The sequence below is a fragment of the Azolla caroliniana genome, unplaced genomic scaffold, assembly GCF_043228905.1.
Source record: "Azolla caroliniana isolate FFs.n. ecotype wild unplaced genomic scaffold, voAzoCaro1.0.p SCAF_4, whole genome shotgun sequence".
NCBI lineage: Eukaryota > Viridiplantae > Streptophyta > Polypodiopsida > Salviniales > Salviniaceae > Azolla > Azolla caroliniana.
Genome location: NW_028230439.1, coordinates 2,422,758 through 2,445,115, shown reverse-complemented (window position 1 = coordinate 2,445,115; position 22,358 = coordinate 2,422,758). Strand labels below are relative to the sequence as shown.

General features: G+C 37.6%; 2 protein-coding genes across 2 annotated transcripts; one reads left to right on the top strand and one right to left on the bottom strand.

The window, feature by feature from the left end:
- Positions 1-420: 420 nt before the first annotated feature.
- On the top strand, positions 421-8,659 carry LOC147864765 (uridine/cytidine kinase UKL1, chloroplastic-like). The gene is made up of 15 exons (XM_087318920.1): positions 421-613; positions 857-1,347; positions 2,983-3,074; positions 3,195-3,264; positions 4,244-4,362; positions 4,517-4,613; positions 4,844-4,923; positions 5,178-5,372; positions 5,462-5,545; positions 5,669-5,729; positions 6,317-6,377; positions 7,264-7,357; positions 7,434-7,506; positions 7,828-7,910; positions 8,236-8,659. Exons 2-15 carry the CDS (start codon positions 1,176-1,178, stop codon positions 8,455-8,457), a joined length of 1,503 nt encoding a protein of 500 aa, XP_087175046.1. The 5' UTR covers positions 421-613; positions 857-1,175; the 3' UTR covers positions 8,458-8,659.
- Positions 8,660-18,877: 10,218 nt separating this feature from the next.
- LOC147864764 (7-acetyl-epi-neemfruitin B aldo-keto reductase-like) lies at positions 18,878-22,063 on the bottom strand. The gene is made up of 5 exons (XM_087317621.1): positions 21,905-22,063; positions 21,196-21,371; positions 20,271-20,511; positions 19,962-20,141; positions 18,878-19,129 (listed from the first exon to the last, which is right to left on the bottom strand). Exons 1-5 carry the CDS (start codon positions 22,046-22,048, stop codon positions 18,911-18,913), a joined length of 960 nt encoding a protein of 319 aa, XP_087173747.1. The 5' UTR covers positions 22,049-22,063; the 3' UTR covers positions 18,878-18,910.
- Between the last annotated feature and the right edge of the window lie 295 nt (positions 22,064-22,358).

Genomic DNA, 22,358 nt, shown 5'->3' with positions numbered 1-22,358 from the left:
TAAGGTGTTGGGCTTCACCAAATCATGTGACCAGATGCATGTATCAGTATGTATATATATAAAAATGAAGGCAGAAGCAAAGAGAAGACAAGGCAGTGAAGTGTGTATATTTACATATTTGCTCTAAATGTTTTGCTTTTGAAGAAAGAAAAAGCAAAAAGCAAAAAGCAAAAAGCAAAAAGGAAGGAAGACGTATGGATCCACGGAAAAGAAAAAGAAAAAGGAAAAGAAAAAGAGAAAAGCGAAAATGAAAAAGAAAACGAAAAACAGGAAAGCAAAAGCAAAAGCAAAAGAGAAACGCAAAAGCAAAAGAAAAAGGAAAAGAAAAAAAAGCAAAGCCAAAATAGCAGAAGAAGAATAAAAATAAAATTAGAAGATCAGAAATGCAAAATATATTTAGATCGAGAGATGGTGGAAAAGAAGAAGAAGAAGAAGAAGAAGAAGAATATCTGCTTCCCAACCTCAGTCAGCATCGATGGCGTTAAATCAGAAACCCTAATCCCGATCCTTCTGCAACAAGCAAAACTGATCTTACATCCTTTTGTATCCACCTACTAATGGCGCTATCTCAGACACCCTGACCCTGATCCTAATCCTAATCAGTCTGCAACAGGCAAGCTTTGCTTCTCTATCCTCATGTATGTATGACTTTATTGATTGTCTATCTTATTTTCCACCGTTCTGCTTTTCCTTCTTCTGATCGTTTTTTTATCTGTTTTTATATTAATTCCAACGATGATGATGATGATGATGATGATGATGATGATGATGATGATGATGATGATGATGATGATGATGGATGGATCGTCTTCTTGTTAATCTTGGGTTTTTCCCCTGTTATCTTGTTTTTATGCAGTAATGATTTGATCGTACTATAGAGAGATTTTGGAGGCGTTTTGAGTGCATGTAAAAGAAGAAGATTAATAATAGAAGGAAAAGAAAAGCGATTTTTGTGCTGATTGTTCCAAGAGCTCAGAAGGTGTGGAGAAATACAGGGATACTATCAGGAGGAGAAGTACAGTGAAGTGCTTAAGAACGACAAGACGGTGAAGAATTTAGGAGGAGAAGAGGGCGAAGAGTTTTAAAGGAAAAGAGAATAACAGTGTGAAGAAGAGCAAAATCTTTTGGGGTTTTAGACAGAGGTAGGCAGAGAGAGAGAGAGACATAGAGGGATTATGCTGGGGAGCATGGTTAAGAAGAATGCTGGCACTGGCCCAGGCACAGTGGCCGTTGAGGCGGACAGCGTGATGGAGGCAGTTGCGAATGCGCACTTCTCTGGCCTCCGCCTTGATGAGGTCACCCAGGCCCCCTTCATTGAACAAGTCCCCCGACAGCCATTTGTTATTGGTATGTCCAAGCCCTCTCATATATTTCCCTTGTATGCTTTTTCTCTTGTGACATGTGACAGAGAAGAGCTCCTTGGTCATTACCAAGCAGCCTTTTTTGTGATTGGTATGTTTTAACTTATTATCATATCCCACAAATAGAATTTTGGTTAATGTTTTGCTTCCTCGTGGTTTTCTTTCAACTCAAAGATAGTTCATTCAACTTCAAACTCTTGGTTTTTGTCTTATGACCACATCCGTTAATAGCTTTTTGTTATCAATATGTTCCTCATTTCTTTCTCTATTGATGGTTTTAACTCAAAATGTGAGATAAAGACTCTCCTATAGTAATTTATTTTAGTGACCAGGTTTATAAAGCACACAGAGTTCTTTGCTGTTGCCTTTTTTGTGATTATTGTCTTCATTAGGTTTGAGCTCAAATTTTATAGCTGTATCTATGATCATGTCGATGAGCAGCTTTTCGTTACTGGCTTATTTCCTTACTTCCTTTTATTTGGAGTAATCTTAACTTAAATGTGAGACAGAAGATAGTTCAAAAATCTTGGTTTTATCTTATGATAATTTTCAAATCATTGATATGTGTATTCAAATCCCTCTATTGGTAATTTAACCCGAACATGTGACACTCGTAGTCTTATCTTGATTCTTATGATCAAGTCTCAAAGTATCCTTTTGTTATTTGTATGTGCTTATGTATTGATCTAGTTTGATAATATCAACTCAAACATGAGATAAAAGATAGCTCAACCTTTTGGTTTTATTTTATGAGTGGAAATCCATATTACATAAACAGTCTTGTGTTATTGTCATGTTTACTCATTCCTGATTTATTTGTGCACTTGTTTCTGATTTATGTTTTCATTATTTCTAGTCTAAGATGTGAAATAAAAGACCATCATCTTCAGAAATTCCAGTTGCATCGTTTAACCAAAGAAGACACTCCCCATGAGGATCCAGTTTACGTCGTATATTTGTACCCACCCTTCAGATTCATAAGCATTTTGAATGCCTGAATCCGTTTGTAGAGAATATCCTCTACCTATGTAATTTCAAATTTCTTCCTGTTGGTTATTTTACATTAATTGTGAGAATCTCTGGATGGTAGCTGTTGTGTAGGTATTGAATTCCAAATTCCTTTCTCTGGTAGTTCTTTTACTTCAAAATTGAGAATATTGGATCGTAGTTCCAGCTCATTAGGTATGACAGATGTACGAGCAGATTTTGTAATTGGTATTTGTTTTTTCTTCTCTTTGTGTGTGTTGGTTTTCTTAGCTCAAATTTAAATTGAAAAGAATGTTCTGATGGATCAAACTATTGGCACAATCTTATGAAGTGGACGTTTTGTCTGCATATTGGTTAAAAATGTTCAAATATATATTAAGAATGTTTACATATTGGTTAAGAATATCTATGTATATCAAGGGTTATCATCCTCTCTCAAAATATCAAGTGTCTATATGTGCGTGTGTGTATGTAACATATTGATTAAGAATGGTCTCTCTCTCTCTATATATATCAAGAGTTAACGTCATGTCTCTATGTAGCAAGAAAGTTCATATGTAATATACACATGTTAACAATGTAGATTGATGCTTAATTTAGTTTTGCTCAGAAGAGTAGAATGGTCATGCTGTAGGTGTTGCTGGGGGTACAGCCTCTGGGAAAACGACTGTTTGTGACATGATCATTCAGCAGTTGCATGATCACCGTGTAGTTCTTGTCAATCAGGTAGTTCTCACTGATTAGTTAGAGCTTGATTGTGATATGAATGCTTGAAGTTCTATGAAAATTCCTGTGCTAGAGAACTCTGGCTGAAATTCTTCTTACAGCTGTTATTCATTTTTATAGGACTCATTCTACCGTGGATTAACCCCAGAAGAGCTCCAGCATGTCCAGGAATACAATTTTGATCATCCAGGTGATTTTCTTGATTATTTCTCCTCTTACCAGGAGGATTTTTTATGCTTTTACTTGTTTGATACTATTAGACTAAGCGAGGCTTAAGAGTTTGTAAATGCAAAGGTTTAGAGCTAGAACAAGAAACATTGTTGATGTCATGTATTAAAGTGGCTTGAAATATCTCCAAAATACCAAATACAGTGATAGGTTCATGATATTCATGATATTAAAAGGAGTGCATGCAACTTTCTGGTTCGTAATTTGAATAGACATTGGGATCTATCAGTACAGGTTGGTATTCTATACAGTGTGGTATTCAAGTGATCATTTCCTAAATCTGTCTGATAGGTATGTAATTGTGTTAAATCTTTATCATATGTGGGAGAATTGGCAATGAGCCTTTATTGTCACTCAAGGAGGTGGCCTTATTGACTGAAAATATGAAGCAGCTAGAAGCTAGATCTTAATTTGGATATCTGGTCTTAGAGTGGACAAGTATCATACACTACTGAAGAGTTTTTCTTGGATCACTACATTGAGAAGGTAAGTGAAGTAAAAGAGAATGAAAGGAAAACGGATATATGTTGCTGTAGCTGGATTGTAGTAAACACCTTTTATTGTATACTCATTCGTACTGATGGATTACCTTAAAACTTACTGATGAATCACTTCAGACTATGAGTCAGCGTTCAAGGTGAATTATGTGGGTGATGATCAACAAATTACAAAGCTGATCTAGATGATGCAGTGGAGGGTGGGAAACAATCAAGGGAATGTCTGTGTATGAGTACAATACTAGGTGTAATGAAAAACTTACAAGGACTTGAGCAGATCACATTGCAAGTGCTGTTCTGAAACTATAGGGTGTCTGATGTGTTCTAAATCATTCTGTACAGCCATTTCACTATTTCTGCTTTCATTGCACCCATCAATTTTATCTGTGAAGATTAATTTATTTTTAAGGGCTCATATGAGGGTCCTATGGTGGTGTCATGCAGATGCATTTGATACAGAGCAACTTCTTGAGTGTGTTCATACACTTCGACGAGGAGAATCTGTTCAGATACCTATTTATGATTTCAAGACACATCAGCGGTACACAGATACTTTCCGCAAGGTTCAGTATTGCTGTTCAAGCTCTCCTTTTAGTATGCAGGGCATAATTGTTCTCACTGTCAAAACATAAGGAATCTGAACCAACATGTTTGTATGCTCATGTTTCTACTTGTCTCTTAAGTTCTTGAAACTGATTATTGCATGTGCTTTTCCAGGTCAATGCGGCTGATGTTGTAATTTTGGAAGGAATTTTGATATTTCATGATCCTCGACTTAATAGCCTGATGAACATGAAGATCTTTGTAGATACAGGTTAATCTCTTCTAGTTCTGGGTCACTTGGATAAAATCGATTACTATGTTTCTTGTGGTGCTATACTAGGTTTGAGCCTATTGATCACATTTATCTGCTATTGGTGGCATATAGTCGAAAACATGTGCTACTTAACTAGGAGTAGCTGATATAGCATTTATATGTTCTTTTAATAAGTCAATGTACAGTCTACAGAATGTAGTTATGATTATAATCCATGTACAGCGCAGATGCAGATGTAAGACTAGCGAGAAGAATAAGGCGAGACACAGTACAAAGAGGAAGAGATGTGAACAATGTGCTTGAGCAGGTGACCTTTACAAAACTCGTAGCATTTGTCTTCTCTGAGAATATAATACTCTAACTGCGTAATGGATATAGATGTTTATGCATGCATTTGATTCTATAGGAGGCTACTTAAAGTGACAATTTCATATTGATGTGTTAGTAGTATATATTCTGAGATTGGGCCATCTTACAAATGTATTAAGTGAATTAGTTATCAGAAAGATGAAAGGGTATTTTGGTTTTTGACAAGTGTGACATCCCTGGAATTTGTTGCAGTATGCCAAATTCGTAAAGCCATCATTTGATGACTTTGTGCTTCCAACAAAGAAATATGCAGATGTTATAATCCCTCGTGGAGGGGATAATCATGTTGCCATTGACCTCATTGTGCAGCACATCAGAACAAAACTAGGGCAGCATGACCTCTGTAAAATATATTCAAATGTTTATGTCATCCAAACAACATACCAGGCAATCATTTTATTTGATCAAACTTTCCATTCATGCCTTCGTTTCCACCTTCCGATAACGACTATTAATATGATGTCTTGACTATCCAGATTCGAGGTATGCACACGCTAATACGAGACCAGGAAACAACAAAACATGATTTTGTGTTTTATGCTGATCGATTGATACGGCTGGTAATTCTTGCACGTGTTTAATTTTTTATTTTGCTCATTTACTTTGTAAATTGAACTAGACTGGTTGTCTAAATTCAAGTTCACTTTGTTACTTGTTTTTTTAACACAAATTTACGTTTGTAGGTTGTGGAACATGGTCTTGGTCATTTGCCTTTTACAGAAAAACAAGTTGTCACTCCCACTGGTGAGTTTTCCATTCTAAACTATCCTATATTGATTGGTGACTAAACAAAGCAAAGCATACAAGGTTTTGACTTCTTCATGTGTAATCAACCCTTCCTTTTGATTGACTTGATTGAGTTTTCAGATAAATAAGTAATCATAGAACTCCATTGACTTTACCTGTGGATCTTAGCTCTGCTTATATCTGTTTGTTGCATAACAAGAAAGAAGACCTTCCAATAGAAGATCAGGAAACTTATCTGTTTATTCTCTGGGAGTTGGGGATCAAGCCAAATAAATTATATTTATGGGCGATTATTTTGTATTACAGAAGACAATTTAGTGAGGCCGGACTGACATTGGAACGGGGATACTAACTTATGAATCTGACAGGAGTATCCAAAATGAACTACTTTTATTGTTAGTGTTTTGCTGGACAAATGTTGCTTGCTTTTTATGCAAATGCTTGTTTCCATTTCGTCTGTTTTGTGTGTACAATATGCAAAATACTGAAATGTCCCTTTGTTTTATCGAGTCAACTTTTATCTTAAAATCCATTACTTTATACATTAAAGTATATTAATGGCAAAGTCTTCTGCCTAAATACAGGTTCTATCTACACTGGAGTAGACTTTTGCAAGCAACTTTGCGGCGTTTCGATTATTAGAAGGTTAAAATGCGTGTAATTTTTGTGTGCCTTCCGTTTCTGTCTGTGTTATATGTCTTTGAAATCTATTTTGATTCTAATCGATAAGATCAGATGCATATAGAATCTGTCCATGAGTGTGTTAAAAATATATTGGGAAAAGCAATGGCCACTTACCTTGTAATATGCGTGCATCTATGCTCTTGCCATGACTCATCTGTCCTTGTGTTATTAATCTATGTTTTAGGAAATCCATGACGTTAGTATATGTAATTTGTATTTGAACATCTTCTAAATTGAAGAAACAGCCATTGCCTGCTGGTTGTAGGAATGTTCTGTAAGCAAGGGCTATGTACCTCATAATATGCATGCATCTACTATCTTGCACGTACTCATCTGTCCATGTGTTATTCATCTATCTTTTTAGGAAGTCCCTAACATAAGTGTATGTGAAATGCTTTGGAACATCTTCTAGATTGTAGAAGTTGCCAATTGGTGCTAGTTGTAGGACTGCCCTTTCTGCTTCACAGCATGTGTTAGTGTTGCGAATCTTGCTAGGTTGTTTGGACATCTTCTAAATTGTCGAAGACAGCCATTGGCTTCTGGTTCTATGAATTTTCTGTCTGCTTCACAGCATGTGTTAATGTACCGAACCTTGCTAGGTTCTTGGTGTGACATAATGATAACGGCATTAAAATAAGATTCTTACCTAATTATGGAGATCTTGAAAAAGTTTAATATCCATTAGGTTGATGGGCAATGTACATAGAATGTTGTTTCAAAAACATTATTTTCATATCTTCTCTGTTAGTGGGGTGTATGTGGGAGGGTGAGATTTGTTGTACATGTTAGTCTTAGGACTATGTTTTTGGTGGTGTAGTGTTTTGTGCTCACATAATATTAATGGCAGTGGTGAAAGTATGGAAAATGCATTGCGTGCTTGTTGCAAAGGAATCAAAATAGGGAAAATTCTTATCTATCGCGATGGAGATAATGGTAAACAGGTGAGAATCTCATACCAATTATCTGTGCACTTGTTCTGAGTGATGCAATATTTCTCTCTAAAATCTGGTGCCACAGTTGATCTATGAGAAGCTACCTCGAGATATTGCGAAGCGTCATGTGTTGCTGTTGGATCCTGTACTTGCAACAGGTATATATAGTAACAAGTGATTCCAGATAACTTATATACTTGAGTATTTCATGTTTCACTTCACTTATTCAAAAAGTAAATTGCATTTCTACTAGTCCACTAATGAAGCATTTCTCTATATTATTAATAAAATCAATTTTCATTTCTAATTAATCCACCATATTAAGGTTTGGAAACATATTTTGGTAGTTGTGAATCTATGATGTACCCATATAATTATGTTTATAGCCATATCCGTGTATATACAATGTATAGTGTACATTCATGTATATAATATAATATACATATTTTAGATGTATTTATTAAAGGTTACTGTTGCAGGGCATTCAGCAGCTCAAGCTATTGAGTTATTGGTGCGAAAGGGGGTACCAGAGGATCACATAATTTTCTTAAACCTAATCTCTGTAAATTCCTTGCAATCCCTACAATATTTTGCTGGTTCTCAATGTTTTCAATACACTCAAATTAAATGCATTTTTTCCTGGAGGATCAGATAATGTTCTTAAGCCCAACGTCTGTAGATCCCTCATAATCTCTTTACTTTTTTGCTTCTCCTCCAATTTTTCATTTAAAAATATTACACTCAAAGTAAATTTTATTTTTCTTTATATACATAGGCGTGGATCCACCTATGATTATCAACCAATATACATAATGGTGTTCTTACCATTAAAACCAATACACGCTTCATTTAATGAAAATATTTGGTCTGTTTTGCTCTTCTGACAGTCTCCTGAAGGCATCCATGCTGTTTGTAAGCGATTCCCATTTTTGAAGATTGTGACATCGGAGATTGACTCTGGTTTGAATGAAGACTATCGAGTTGTTCCTGGAATGGGAGAGTTTGGTGATCGTTATTTCGGAACTGATGATGATGCACCTGATGTTCCTTATGCTATTGCTACTACGTTGCGAAAATCCCATAACAAAAACTCGACGACAAAATTTTGATTCCCCAATTAAGTTTCAATATTTCTTCAGGATAAGAGCTTCAATAATTTCTTCAGTTCTTACTAAAATCCTCTGAAAGAGGGATAAAAAATGTATCGAATGAGAAAATCTGATATTAATTTTGATTTGTAGGTTCATTCAATGCCAAATGTTCCGGTCAATTTGCTAGACATGGGAATAAGAGTTTTTTCTTTGTTTCTTCCTTCGGCAAGAAGGGATAGAGAATCCATTGTTGGATGTTAATTGCATTTATATGATTATTCTATGAGTTTTTATTCAGTGGCCGCCCACCCACTAGTTTTATGCTGAGTTTTTTAGTCTGTCTGATAGGGAAGAGGCATATCTAAATGGATAACGAGCTAACCTTCATCAAGGGGAATGTTTGCCAACTTGGTAAATTTTGTATATTGTTTATGAGAGTTTTGATAGAATATAGGAAATTGGGTTGAAATTGAAATCGTTTGTGGGAGTTGATAGAATATAGGTAGACTTTTCCTCTTTAATTGATTGAATGATAAATCCTTTGCTTTTGTTATTTGTGAGTTGTTTCGTGTCATGAGGTATATGTTTCATGAACTAAAAATAAACCTCACTGTCTTTCTATCCATCTATATACTTTTTGAAGGTATTTTTCTTTTGCCAAAAATGAGGTTCCCAGGAAAGGATTTAAGAAATTTTTGTGCCTTATTTCTCGCTGTAGAGTTGTATCCTTAGTTGTGGAAAGATCCATATTTAGCCTATGAATCTAATGCTCCTACTCATGTTCCAGTTAATTAAATCTTGGTCGACTTAAATGAAGGGCTATGAGCATGCTTGATATTCTCAAGTACAACATTAGAATAATTGCTATTTTCAAGGGCCGAGCTATTCAAGATGTTCCTTGTCATCATTGATTCGTTGTGCTCCCAATGAAGTGTGTTGGATTTTCTGTGATTGTTCCATTTGTATCTTTGTATTTGGTGGCCAATGTTTTATGTCATTGGAGATCAATAGGTTACATATTAATATTCCAAAGCATCTGATCCTTTTGAACTTTGTTAACTAAAATTGGCGTTGAATATTGATCGGGATCTGAAATGATTTGCATGGGTAATGGATACAAACAAGTACAGAGTGATAAATTTAACATAAATGCAAATGCTTGAGCCGTAAACGCAATGGCTAGTTACTCATCTGCTACTACCAAATAAGCTTGTCACTATTTTGGGTAGTGCATTAAAATACTTGCCCACTTTACATTAAGTATATCCAATGGATCCAACGAATTGCTGACATTTGAGTGATTTGACTTTATTGACTAAACAACTAGCAATTTACTTTGAGCCATTTACTTGGTGCATTTAAGTATATTGTTGTAATGGTCTTTGCACAATAGTGAAATTTATTATCATTACCTAGACTAATGGGACGCATGTTCGAAAAGTCTGTTGTATCTTACTCTTAATGATTTTCAATAACTTTCATGCACCTAAATGTATTGGTTGTTGATTTGTGCATGTGTGTTGTGAGATATATTCTTGAACATCATAAGATCAAAATGCATCCGTCTTAGTTGATGTAATCCAAAAATCAATAGAATGCTGTAATATGGATGTTGGAATAGTAATAGAATGAAATGTATATAATGGTGGCTGCACACTCAATGTTATCTATACCTATCACTCTTGATGGTAAACTCATTGAATTCATAGGTATAGTGCCCTTGCAACCCAAAACATCTAAGGGTTTTCACATACCTCTTAGTGCTTTAAACTTCCATGGGCTAAATGGCCACACTCCCTCTAAGAAGTTGGCCGCGAAAAGGATCCTTCTAGTTGGTCTCGTTTTTAAGGTAACTAACATGACAAATCACTCCACTAGCTAAAAGAATGGGGTTATATTTTTAAAAGAAGGTTGATCAAACATAAATAGAGAAGGATCTTAACATCAGATTGACATATTGTCAATCCACTTGTGTTTCTTAATGCCCAATTTACATCACGATGTAACAACAAGGACAATGTATTGTTGGTAATAGTATACATCAAGCCAAAGATGATCTTGTCTTTGACATATTGATATATCCTTTTGAACTACAACCATGTGTGCATGTGTAGGTGCTTGCATGGATTTGATGACAATGCTAACAACATATGCAATATCTCGAGTTCAAATGATAAGATCAATAAACTTTCCTACTATTTGTTAATATCTCTTTGCAAAATCAATAAAACATTAATACCTCAGGATTTCCAATTATTTCCATTGGGGTTTTAATGGGTTTACAATCATGCATGCCAAATGTCATGCACTATCAGTACATAATGACATGCATATGCCCAAAACACCTTTATAACATTCATTTCAAATATCATGGCTCTCATAAAACCTTAAGAAATGTGGATTTTCTGTTTAGTTACTCCATCCAATTCAGGTGTATACCTCAATGTTATGTATCTCATTATTTTGGATTCTCATAAAGTTTGTGTCAAAGACATTCACCACCACCACCACCACCAATTCTAAAAGCTTTTAATTTTCTTTTTTCCAAATAAAAAAACTACTTCCTTTAGTTAAGGCAATGTACATAGGATAATTTACAACTCATATCTTACAAGCCATCTTGCATGTCAAAAGAAAACAATATGTGTAGAGGAAACAACAAAAACAACTCCAAAACACCACATCATTCGATGCGCATAGCATTACCCAAACGCATACTCTCCATGTGAGCCTCATACAACCCTAATTCAACATATACGTCCTCCATTCACTTCTCATGGCAACACCCATCTAGATGTTAGGTACACTCGGAGGGAACAACCACTGTGGTGGTTGATAATTCCACTTCGCTTTACCATCCACCATCTGCAACATTGATGAACTGCTCCATTTTAGAAGGAACCGAACTCTAGCTTCTTCACTTGCGTCAGAGGGCCCTTGAAGACTTTCAAACTCTCCTTGTAACGTAGAAATAAGATTAAACCAGATCATCATTAAATTCTCAGCCGGTGGGGTTCGCTTACCTGCGAAAGTCTCCTTGCACCTAGATACCCACACTTGCCAAACCGTAAGGCCGACCACTAATAACCACATGTCCACGTAGCATTCATGTAAGAAGAATGAACCTCCTTGCGCTGGTTGTACAGTTCCTTGCATCACCTTTAAAGAAGGACTATTTCCATTCCTTCCTTGAAACCATGAAGCCGATTCAGTGGCCAAAGAAGGATTATCTCCCGTTGGAACAACTCGATGGGTGATTAACCAAAAGAACACTTTGACCCGCTCGAGAAGGGATGAGTTCCATATCATGCTCTTGGTTCTATCCACGAAGATTGAATTGACAACTACATGGGCCAACTTGTTGGCACACTTCTCACTGTCATGATATGGCAAGAGTCGAGTACGTAGCATATTATTTTGATTTAAGTTTTAATATAGGAAATTAATGTATATTCCAGATTTCTCTGGAACATTCTAGAAGCTTCAGGATTTCTCCTGAGAACACTATAAAAGAAGGCACTAGGCATTATGTTGAACCAAATTGGTTCAACGCCAGTCTTAAGCCTCATAGTCATCTTGTACTTACTCTTCCTATAATATATCATCTGTTATCATCATCTCTCTCTCTCTCTCTCTCTCTCTCTTCTCGTCTCTTTCCTCCCTCTGGGGAGTCTTACGCAGTCCCGTCCCCTTAGTACTAATAATACTTCCCTTCTCTAGTACTAATTCTCTCTCTGTTTTAGTACTATTCCTAACAGTTTGAACCAATTTTGCCTCTCTAGTCTTTCTTTTGTTTCCCTCATCCTCTTATCCTTTTTCTATACAATGGCTTCTGTTAGCGCCCAAGAATACCAATCCGTTTTCTCCGAGCTACAGTGTCTAAAAGAAAATTTTGTTGCCTTGGAACAAGAAAACCAACGGTTGTTAGGGGATCTTCAACAAATCGCCCTAGAAAAACAGTAAACGCAGCAACAACATGGGGAGTTGCAACAGCAACATGGGGAGTTAGCGGTACATGTGCAACAACTCGAAGCAACATTGCAACAATAAGGATCAAGTCCCCAAGGATTTCATAAAGAGCCCAAGATTGGACTTCCTGTGAAATTTGATGGAATGTGATCGCAATTTAGGGGATTCCTCAATCAGGTACGCTTAGTCATTCAAATGCATCCTTCTCGATACCCCACTGATGCATCCCGAGTTGGCCTAATAGGCACGTTGCTTAGCGGCTCAACTTTGGCATGGTTTGCTCTGCTTCTGGAAAAGCAATCGCCCTTACTTAATAACTTTGAAGACTTTATTAGTGAGTTTAAAGCTTGCTTTGGAGATACAGACAACATCCGGACGGTGATCAACAAAATCCGACGATTGCGTCAAGGCGATCGTCCAGCCTCTGCCTACGCGACGGATTTCCGTCTACTCGCTTCAGATATCCCCTGGGATGATCAGGCACTAATGGAGTAGTTTCGCTACAGCCTGCGAAACGATGTCAAAGGTCTACTTCTAGCCTTCCCCGAAGAACCAAAGTCTCTTACGGAGGCAATCAGTCGAGCGGTCCGATGCGACAACCGCCTTTTCGAACGGCGTTCGGAAGGTCAATTACAAATACCACGCTCTAGGCCGGAGCCCACTTATGCCTCAGTCGCGGCTAAACCGTTTGCACGAGACATACCTCAAGCAAATACTCTGACACCGATGGAGATCGACACCATGCCTCAACGTGGCCCGTTATCGGAAGAAGAAAAGCAACAACGACGTGAAAATCGATTATGTCTTTATTGCGGTGGACCAGGGCATATCGCAATCAATTGTTCCCATAGGCCAAGAAGATAGGTAAATCAAATCGTAGCCTGTACTAAACCTGAGTCAATTCTTCCCTTAGGAGTGTATGATAGTATTAATAGTACTAATAGCCCAAGTATCTCAAACAAATTTGAAATCCTTAGTCAATTAGATGAAGAGTTAAACGATTGAGTCCAGCCAAAATAGGAGCCGTTTGGTTGGACAGCCCTAGATCTGTACAACCCATTAGTGGTTCCATTCCCTCCAAGCAAGTTAGCTATGTGTTCCTAGCCCAAGTCATGGTTAGTACTAAAAGTACTCCCCCAGTACACGTCCTAGGACTTCTAGATTCCGGAGCTAATTCCTGTTTCATGGATCGAAATTTTGCCCGAGCTTCTCAGATATCCTTAAGAAAACTTCCTTGCCCCACATCTATAGTAGTCATTGATGGTCGTCCCATTGCTTCCGGGAATATTGTAGAAGAGTCAGAACCCATTCAAGTTGTCCTAGGTAGTTTTGTGTGTGTAGTAGCATTTAATATAATTAGTAGTCCAGAGCATCCCATTGTCATGGGATTACCTTGGTTTGAATTACATAATCCAGACATAGATTGGAGAACAAGAGAAGTCGGACATCGACAACCCCAAGAATCTACTCATCGAGTTTCGACCATTTCACTACGTCAATTACGCGAAGAAGGACACAAGGAGGCAATGTTCCTATTTGCAATATTAGTACATCCTTCCATCACTATTAAGGAGGAATCCTTAGTGCAACTTCCGACGAAATATCATCCTTATGCCGATGTATTTGACAAGGTAAAAGCCGGTACTCTTCCTCATCATCGTCCCTATGATTGTCCCATCGATTTACAACCAGGAGCAGAGCCACCATGGGGACCGATTTACAACTTGTCACCCACCGAGTTAGAAGTCCTTCGAGCCTACATAGAGGAGAACTTGGCAAGCGGGTTTATTCGTCATTCGAAATCTCTGGCTGGTGCACCCATCTTCTTTGTCAAGAAGAAAGATGGCTCACTTCGTCTCGTCGTTGATTACTGCGGCTTGAATAGGTATGCACTTCCTCTTATATCAAGTCTTTTAGAGCGAGTTAATGGTGCCAAGTTTTTTACAAAAATCGATCTACGAGGAGCATATAACCTCGTGCGGATCCGACCGGGAGATGAATGGAAGACCGCCTTTCGCGCGCGGTATGGGCATTTCGAATATACTGTCATGCCGTTCGGTCTAACCAATGCACCCGCAGTCTTCCAACACATGGCAAATGTTATATTCAGAGACCTCTTGGATATTTGTTTGATCATCTATCTGGATGATCTATTGATTGATTCGAAGACCCAGGAAGAGCATGATTCTCATGTACTATTAGTACGAAAACGACTCCGCGAGAATGGTCTTTATGCCAAGCTAGAAAAATGTAGCTTTGATTGCAAGCAAGTGGAATTTCTAGGCTACGTCATCTCCTCAAAGGGCATCTCCATGGATCCAGCTAAAGTCCAAACTGTGCTAGAGTGGCAAATTCCACGGTCGGTACGAGATGTACAATGTTTTCTAGGTTTTGCTAACTTCTACCGCAAGTTTATACAAGATTACTCGAAGTTTATTTTACCTCTCACACAACTTACAAAGAAGGGACAAGCATTTCTTTGGTCCAATGAAGCGGACATGGCTTTTCGACATCTTAAGAAAGCCTTTACATCAACTCCTATTCTAGCTCATGTGGATACAAACAAACCATTCATCATGGAGGCCGACGCATCGGATTTCGCCCTCGGTAGCATCCTTTCTCAACAAGGAGATAAAGAAGAGTTACATCCTGTGGCTTTCCATTCACGCAAATTTGATGCAACGGAAATCAACTACGAAATACATGACAAGGAGTTATTAGCCATCGTGGATTCCTTTGTGCAATGGCGGCATTTCTTAGAGGGCTCTCCACATCAGGTCATCGTCTTTAGTGATCACAAGAATCTTGCTTATTTCCAGAATGCTCGGGTGCTAAATCGATGACAAGCTCGGTGGGCTCAATTCCTCACGCGTTTTGACTTCAAAATCACATATTGACCGGGGAAGTAGCAAGGAAAAGCAGATGCGTTATCACGGCGTTCATATCTTGCACCTCGTCCTCGTGATCCAGTGTTTCATAATCAAAAGCAAGTAATCTTGGGACCAACACGATTGCACACAACGCGGATTTTTCACACCCTAATGGATTCCCGGATTACCGATTACATATGTGCGAACTTGAAGACAGACATCAAGACATTTTGGCGCACATTGATACCTCTCGGGCATCCTGTTCGCAATCTCAACAACCAGACCTATGGACTACCGACAATTCGAATATCATGATGGTTTGTTATTCTTTAAAAAGCTTGTATATGTCCCCGATTGCTCCTGTCGCCTTCAAATTGTCCAAAATTGTCATGACACCCATACGTCGGGACATTTCGTTTGGATCTTGTTCAACGATCTTTTTGGTGGCCCCATATGCGACGTTTTGTCGAAGACTACGTTCGGACTTGTGATGCTTGCTGCCGAGCAAAGATGCCCCGACACCATCCATATGGCTTGTTGGAACCCTTATCGATTCCAAGTAAGTCGTGGCAGTCTATTTGTCTTGATTTTATCACTGATCTGCCGGTCTCGAAGGGGTTCGATGTTATCTTAACCGTCGTCGATCGATATACTAAGATGGCACATTTTGTGTCGTGTACTAAGGCCATCACTAGCGAGGACACCGCCGCCCTTGGCATGCGTGAGGTATTTCGGCATCATGGCATGCCAGACAGTATCATTAGTGACCAAGGACCTCAATTCGTCTCCAAATTTTGGCAACATCTTTTCAAGATGCTCAAGGTCTCTTGCAACCTCTCCTCCGGCTACCATTCCCAGAGCGATGGGCAGGCGGAACGAACAAACCAAACGCTGGAACAATATCTCCGGTGTTTTCTGAGTTAACAAGACGATTGGGCCGAGATTCTCCACTTTATGGAGATAATGTCATGATATGGCAAGACTCGAACCCATGACCTTATGTTATATGGGTCGAGCTCTTGACCATTATACCATCTATTGTAATATGTAAAATATTATTTTGATTTAAGTTTTATTATAGGAAATTAATGTATATTCCAAATTTCTCTGGAACATTCTAGAAGCTTCAGGATTTCTCCTGAGAACACTATAAAAGAAGGCACTAGGCATTATGTTGAACCAAATTGGTTCAACGCCAGTCTTAAGCCTCATAGCCATCTTGTACTTACTCTTCCTATAATATATCATCTATTATCATCATCTCTCTCTCTCTCTCTCTCTCTCTCTCTCTCTCTCTCTCTTCTCTTCTCTTTCCTCCCTTTCGGGAGTCTTACGTAGTCCTGTCCCCTTAGTACCAATAGTACTTCCCTTCTCTAGTACTAATTCTTTCTCTGTTTTAGTACTATTCCTGAAACTCATGATACCAACCTAACTTTCTCCCCAAGTGCTTCGAGTATTCGAAGAAACCTAATGATTTAACTTGTTCTCCCTTCCACATGTATTCAGCGGGATCCCATTCTAAGCACTCGAGAGGCTTGCCTTCAACCACATACAAGATCCAGTCCTCCTCAACCTCTTCAATTGGTGGATTCACCTTCCATTTCTTCTATATTGATTCTCACCTATGGATATGAACTCAAGAGATTTTTGGAAACACGTTACCTTTATTTTTCATCAAGTATATCCAAATCACGCAAGAAAAATCATCAATAAAGAGAGCGAAATACATGCATCTTACATTTGCTGGCTCTTGTGATAGTCATCAAATATCCATATTCACAAAAACTTAGGAGGATACTAAGATGTCTCTTAATAGCTTTATAGGTCTTATGAGTTTAGTTTTGCAACACAAGCCACATATTTATAATTTTGGTTTTTCTAAAACACAAACAAATTTCTCACATTTCATTTACACTCATATCAAATTGACCTAAATGATTAACATGGCCAACCAAATATTTTATGTCACGATTGAAAATAACTTATGTTTATTATCCAAAACAAACATATAACTAACTTTACTTGGAGTCCCAACTAATTTATTATTCAAGAGTTTCACAACTATTATTTGTAAATAACTCATTGATTTGTTTTTTGAGAAGTTGAGCAATTGTATCATGATTTTAGTGGCTGAACGCACACGTGACACATATTTTAAGCTCTTCATTTTCTCATTTGGCATTTGGCATAAAATAACTTCATATTATTTGTCAAATACAATGTCACTCATGATATGCTTTTATTGATATTTCTCACATTTTCGATGTGAGTTCCTTATATAAAATTATCTGTTTAGTGCATGCATGACCATTGATAACGTGGAAATGGCACTTATAAAGCTATCTAAGTACATGTAGAAATTATATCAAGTCATTATAAATGATTCAGCGTACATTAAATTTATTTGAGTAATGACTACATTTAATGTAAGAAGTGTAGGAGAGATTTCCTCTTAATATTTTTTATTTATTTTTGTTTTCTACCAAAACAATATGAATTTTATTTTTACTTACTAGTACTACATATGTATATGGTTGTATACTTTAATTCAACCCCAAACCAAATACAATATGAGCATTGAGCATATGCAATTGATAACGTGGGTCCAAATAGTGAAGTTGATTATATATATAGTCAGAGGATTTCAATGCTCTAGATCGAAGTCAATCCTGATGTGTATTCCTTGGCACTTGCAATAATAGAACAAGGATATGCTGATTGATTGACTGATTGATACTTCCATGTGCATTTTTATTTATTTATTATAGGATTGATGGAGAAATCTTCTGAATTGTTATCACATATTTTTCTCCTTTCCTCTTCACTAGATATCACGTCAGAATATGATCGAGTTTGTGACACAAATTACAATGTAGGTTAGTTACTTCGCAATGGAGAATCAAACCTTCTTCATATGCAAGGTAACTGTTGCTTTCAAAGAGGTATATACCATTATAATGCACTAGTCAGTTTCATTGCTAGATAGATCACATTGTTATATTGGAATCAACTGTATTCTGACCATTAATTGAGTGCACATGTTTGGGCGTTCACAACTTTTATTTTAGATTATATTTTGATTAAAAACATCATTTAATAAGGTACATTGATACTTCTTCATAAATTTACAGTTAAACTTTCAACCCTCAATCAACTCGACATGCCTTCTATGGTTATGGAAACTGGTGATTATAAAGCTGCATTAAAAACTGTATTTAAAATATTTTTTTCATCACGATGAAGTGACAAGGAGAAGGATCAGGTACCAGATCTCTATGCCAATTAATAATTTGTAAATTGGATCACATTTTGCAAAACAGTTCAATTTCTGGATCAATTATCTTCACCAGATCATTTGCTCTCTTTTTATCTGTTTTTCATTGAGGAGATATGGAAAGACCGATTTTAGGTAATACCCTTCACATTTGTTTTTTAGTATTACAGCCAAGGCTACTTTATACGTTACGGAACATCTATTGAATGCATGCTGTAAAACTGGAAAGAAATGATTTTCCTTGCATAATTGATTATCCGGATGATGAAAGCAGAAAGGAATGAATGATTTTCTTTCTTTTCGAAATGAATGAATGATCGAGCTTTCACACATCCAGAATAATATTGCCATTCGGAATTTAATCTCCTCCGTCCCAGAACCCTAAATCACCATACATATTTCCATCCTCTAAGAAGGGTGCTGGTAAAGTGGGATATTGCTTTATTGTAGCAATCCTCTCATGATCTTCATCAGTAAGCTTCCAATCGAAAATCTGCGAGTTCTCAATAATTCTCTCTTTGTTATAGCTCTTTGCAATCACACTGACGCCTTTCTCCAATGCCCATCTCAATAACACCTATCAGAAGGTAGCAAAATATGTGAATCCATTCATCACATTCATGGTGATTGATTATAAGCGATATAAATTAGATTATAGAGGAAGGCTTCCTCTATAGTCTAATTTATATCACTTAGGATCATTACATTATAATAACACACCATGTTCAATTCTTTTAAAAGCGAGAATTTGCCTAGATATAGCTGTGTGTGCTAATTTAGACATTTAAAAAGAACTGTTACATTTACTGTAAAAACCGCAAGTAGATACTTCCGTTAGAATCTAATCAAAGCTTCTAATCATATTCAGAAGTATATTCGATGAAAGAGATTATATATCGAATTATCATAATTAAGGAATGAAGGGAAATTTTAGAACCGTAATTGTTCAGTAAAATTAGAAAGTCGTCTAATTATCCTAACCAGGATTGTCAGAATCTTATTTGTTGTAATTAGAAAACATGCCTGCTTCCACGGATGCGAACATTATTACCTTTCTTTGCATGTGATTTAAGAGCCTCAAATTTGATCCGAGAACATGCATTTTAAGGATTTAAAAGTGAGAATTCGCTAACTCTTTGCAATCTGTTTTCGTTTCCGTCATTCTACATCTTAATCATATTGCCAGCATTAACCGATAATTCCAGAGTTTTCGGCCACAAATAATTACCCTGGACTTATAAATGCAACCATAATGATTCCTCTACTACAAGGTCTGCTAGTAAAAAATTTGGAAAAAACACAGTAAAACCACGGCTCGTTTTAGGGTTTCTGTACATTTTCTCCGCATTTTTAATGGTTCCAACGGTTTCTTTCATCCATTATATCTGTCCACATGTTTAGGGTCAAACCTGAGCTGGGGTTTTGCCATGCTTGATCGATATTTCCTCGATGACAGGGTCTTCCAGCAATTCATGAGAGCCCCAATTTTGCTTTGGAGCTCCCAGGGGCGCCCAAGCACTGACATGAATATTGGCTTCACTGCAAGTCTTTCTGAGATGCGTTTGATGCCGCCTAGGGTTCATTTGGATCTGCACATTACATATATTTGTATAGTATCCTTAGCAGAATGAAAACCCTAAACCAGACTTACAGCAGAAGAAAATGCTTAGCATTAGCGATGGAAACGTGGCGCAGTAGTAGTAGTAGTAGTAGATCACCTGATTTACTGCAGGAACGATTTTGGCTGTTTTCAGTAGATCCCGGATTTTCTTGGAGGAGAAATTGCTGACGCCGATCGCTTTCGCTAACCCTAATTCCACACATTCTTCCATCGCTCGCCATGTACTGTGGATATCCAAAGGTTGTATTTCCTCTGGCTTAGGCCTCTTCAGGACCCGTATGGTGTACCTCAGAGGCCAGTGTATGAGGTACAGATCCAAGTACTCCAGCCCTAAAGATCTGCTGTAACGAAAGATGATTAAATTATACCAGGTATTATACTATACAACGAACGATTGATGAGCCATGGAATTTATTTCACTGAAAAACCCTAAGACGCCTCCATAATCTGCAGATATCCTCAGGATATGTCGTCACAATGTGAGTTTGAAAAAGAAAGAAAAAACCCTAAGACGCCTCTATAATCTGCAGATATCCTCAGGATATGTAGTCACAATGTGAGTTTGAAAAAGAAAGAAAAAACCCTAAGACGCCTCCATAGTCTACAGATATTCTCAGGATATGTAGTTACAATGTGAGTTTGAAAAAGAAAAGAAAAACCCTAAGACGCCTCCATAATCTACAGATATCCTCAGGATATGTAGTCACAATGTGAGTTTGAAAAAGAAAAGAAAAACCCTAAGACGCCTCCTCCATATATGTTGCTTCTTTGAAAGCTAGATTATTAAGCGAAAGGCCTTTTAAAGATTAAAACCTAATTAATGAGCTCCATTTCCATATTATAAAAGGAAATAACAAGGAAATCGAGCTAAACTGATTTTCAGAAGTGAATTGATGTCTGACAAGCAGGCAGTGATGGATTGTAAGCATAATCAATGAGTCTCTCCAACCCTTCAATTCTCAGGAGTAAAATCTCTCTAGGACAATGAAACAGACGATTGAATCTCCATCTCATGACAGTACCTCAAACTCCTCTTAATTGCAGAGAGCACATCATCCACCTCAGAGCACCAGACTTTAGATGTAATGAACATTTCTTCACGTCGGACCAGACCTGATTGAAATGCTTCAGATAGGGCTTCGCCAATGGCTGCCTCGCTTCCATAGGCGCTTGCTGTGTCGATGTGTCGATAGCCCACCTACACATACAAAACCCAGAAATTTAGACGTACAGTCAGTCAGTCACACACACACACAAGCGTATATGTAAGATTAGATTTTAGGGTTAGGTTTGGTGAGAATCAGTTAGGCCTGGCAATATATAGGGTTTTTATGTTGACCTAGCGTTAGGGTTGGGGTTTGTTTCGCATTAGGCCTAAGCTTTTAGGGTTACAAAGGTTACCTAGGGAGAGTGGATGGCTTAGGACTTGGATTGGCATATTATACGGAGGTTAAGGGATTCATTCGGGTGAGGATTAGGATTAGGGTTAGGGTTAATCTTGGGCATGGGAGTGGAGGGAAGATTGCTTCATTTAAGGTCCATGAGTGTCGTTGAAGTTAGGAGGGTTTTAGTTTTAGGGATTGTTGAGGGCGAACGAGATGATGTATGTAGGGTTAGGGTTAGGGTTAGGGTTAGGGTTAGGGTTAGGGTTATGTATGTAATGTATGTCATTTTATGTAGGTAATGTATGTGTAATGTGTAATGTATGTGTATGGATGGTATGTGTTGTACCTGAATGGCAGTTGTGATGGAAGATTTGATGAGGGTATGATGGGTGCTAGAAGAAGAAGAAGAAGAAGAAGAGGCAGCAGTTCCCAAGCCAAGCAATGGGATTGTAGTAGACCCATTGTTCAGAAGTTGGGTGGCAACCGCCATAGCTGCTCCTTCTTCTTCTAAATTCTTCTTCTAACACTGAATCTTCTTTCTTCTTCTCCTTCTTCTCACACAATTCTATTCTATTCAATTCTGATGGTGGTGGTGGAGGTGATGACGATGATGAACAGATTCTCTCTCTCTCTCTCTCTCTCAATCAAACTAAACTACGTAGGTTATCTCGAATACAATAGAGGTAGAGGATGAGTATCACTTTACATGTTACATGCAAGTAACTGTCCAACTTAACTTATATGCAGAGATAAGGGCGGAATAACAAGACATATTAGGACCCCCTCCGAACTATTATTAG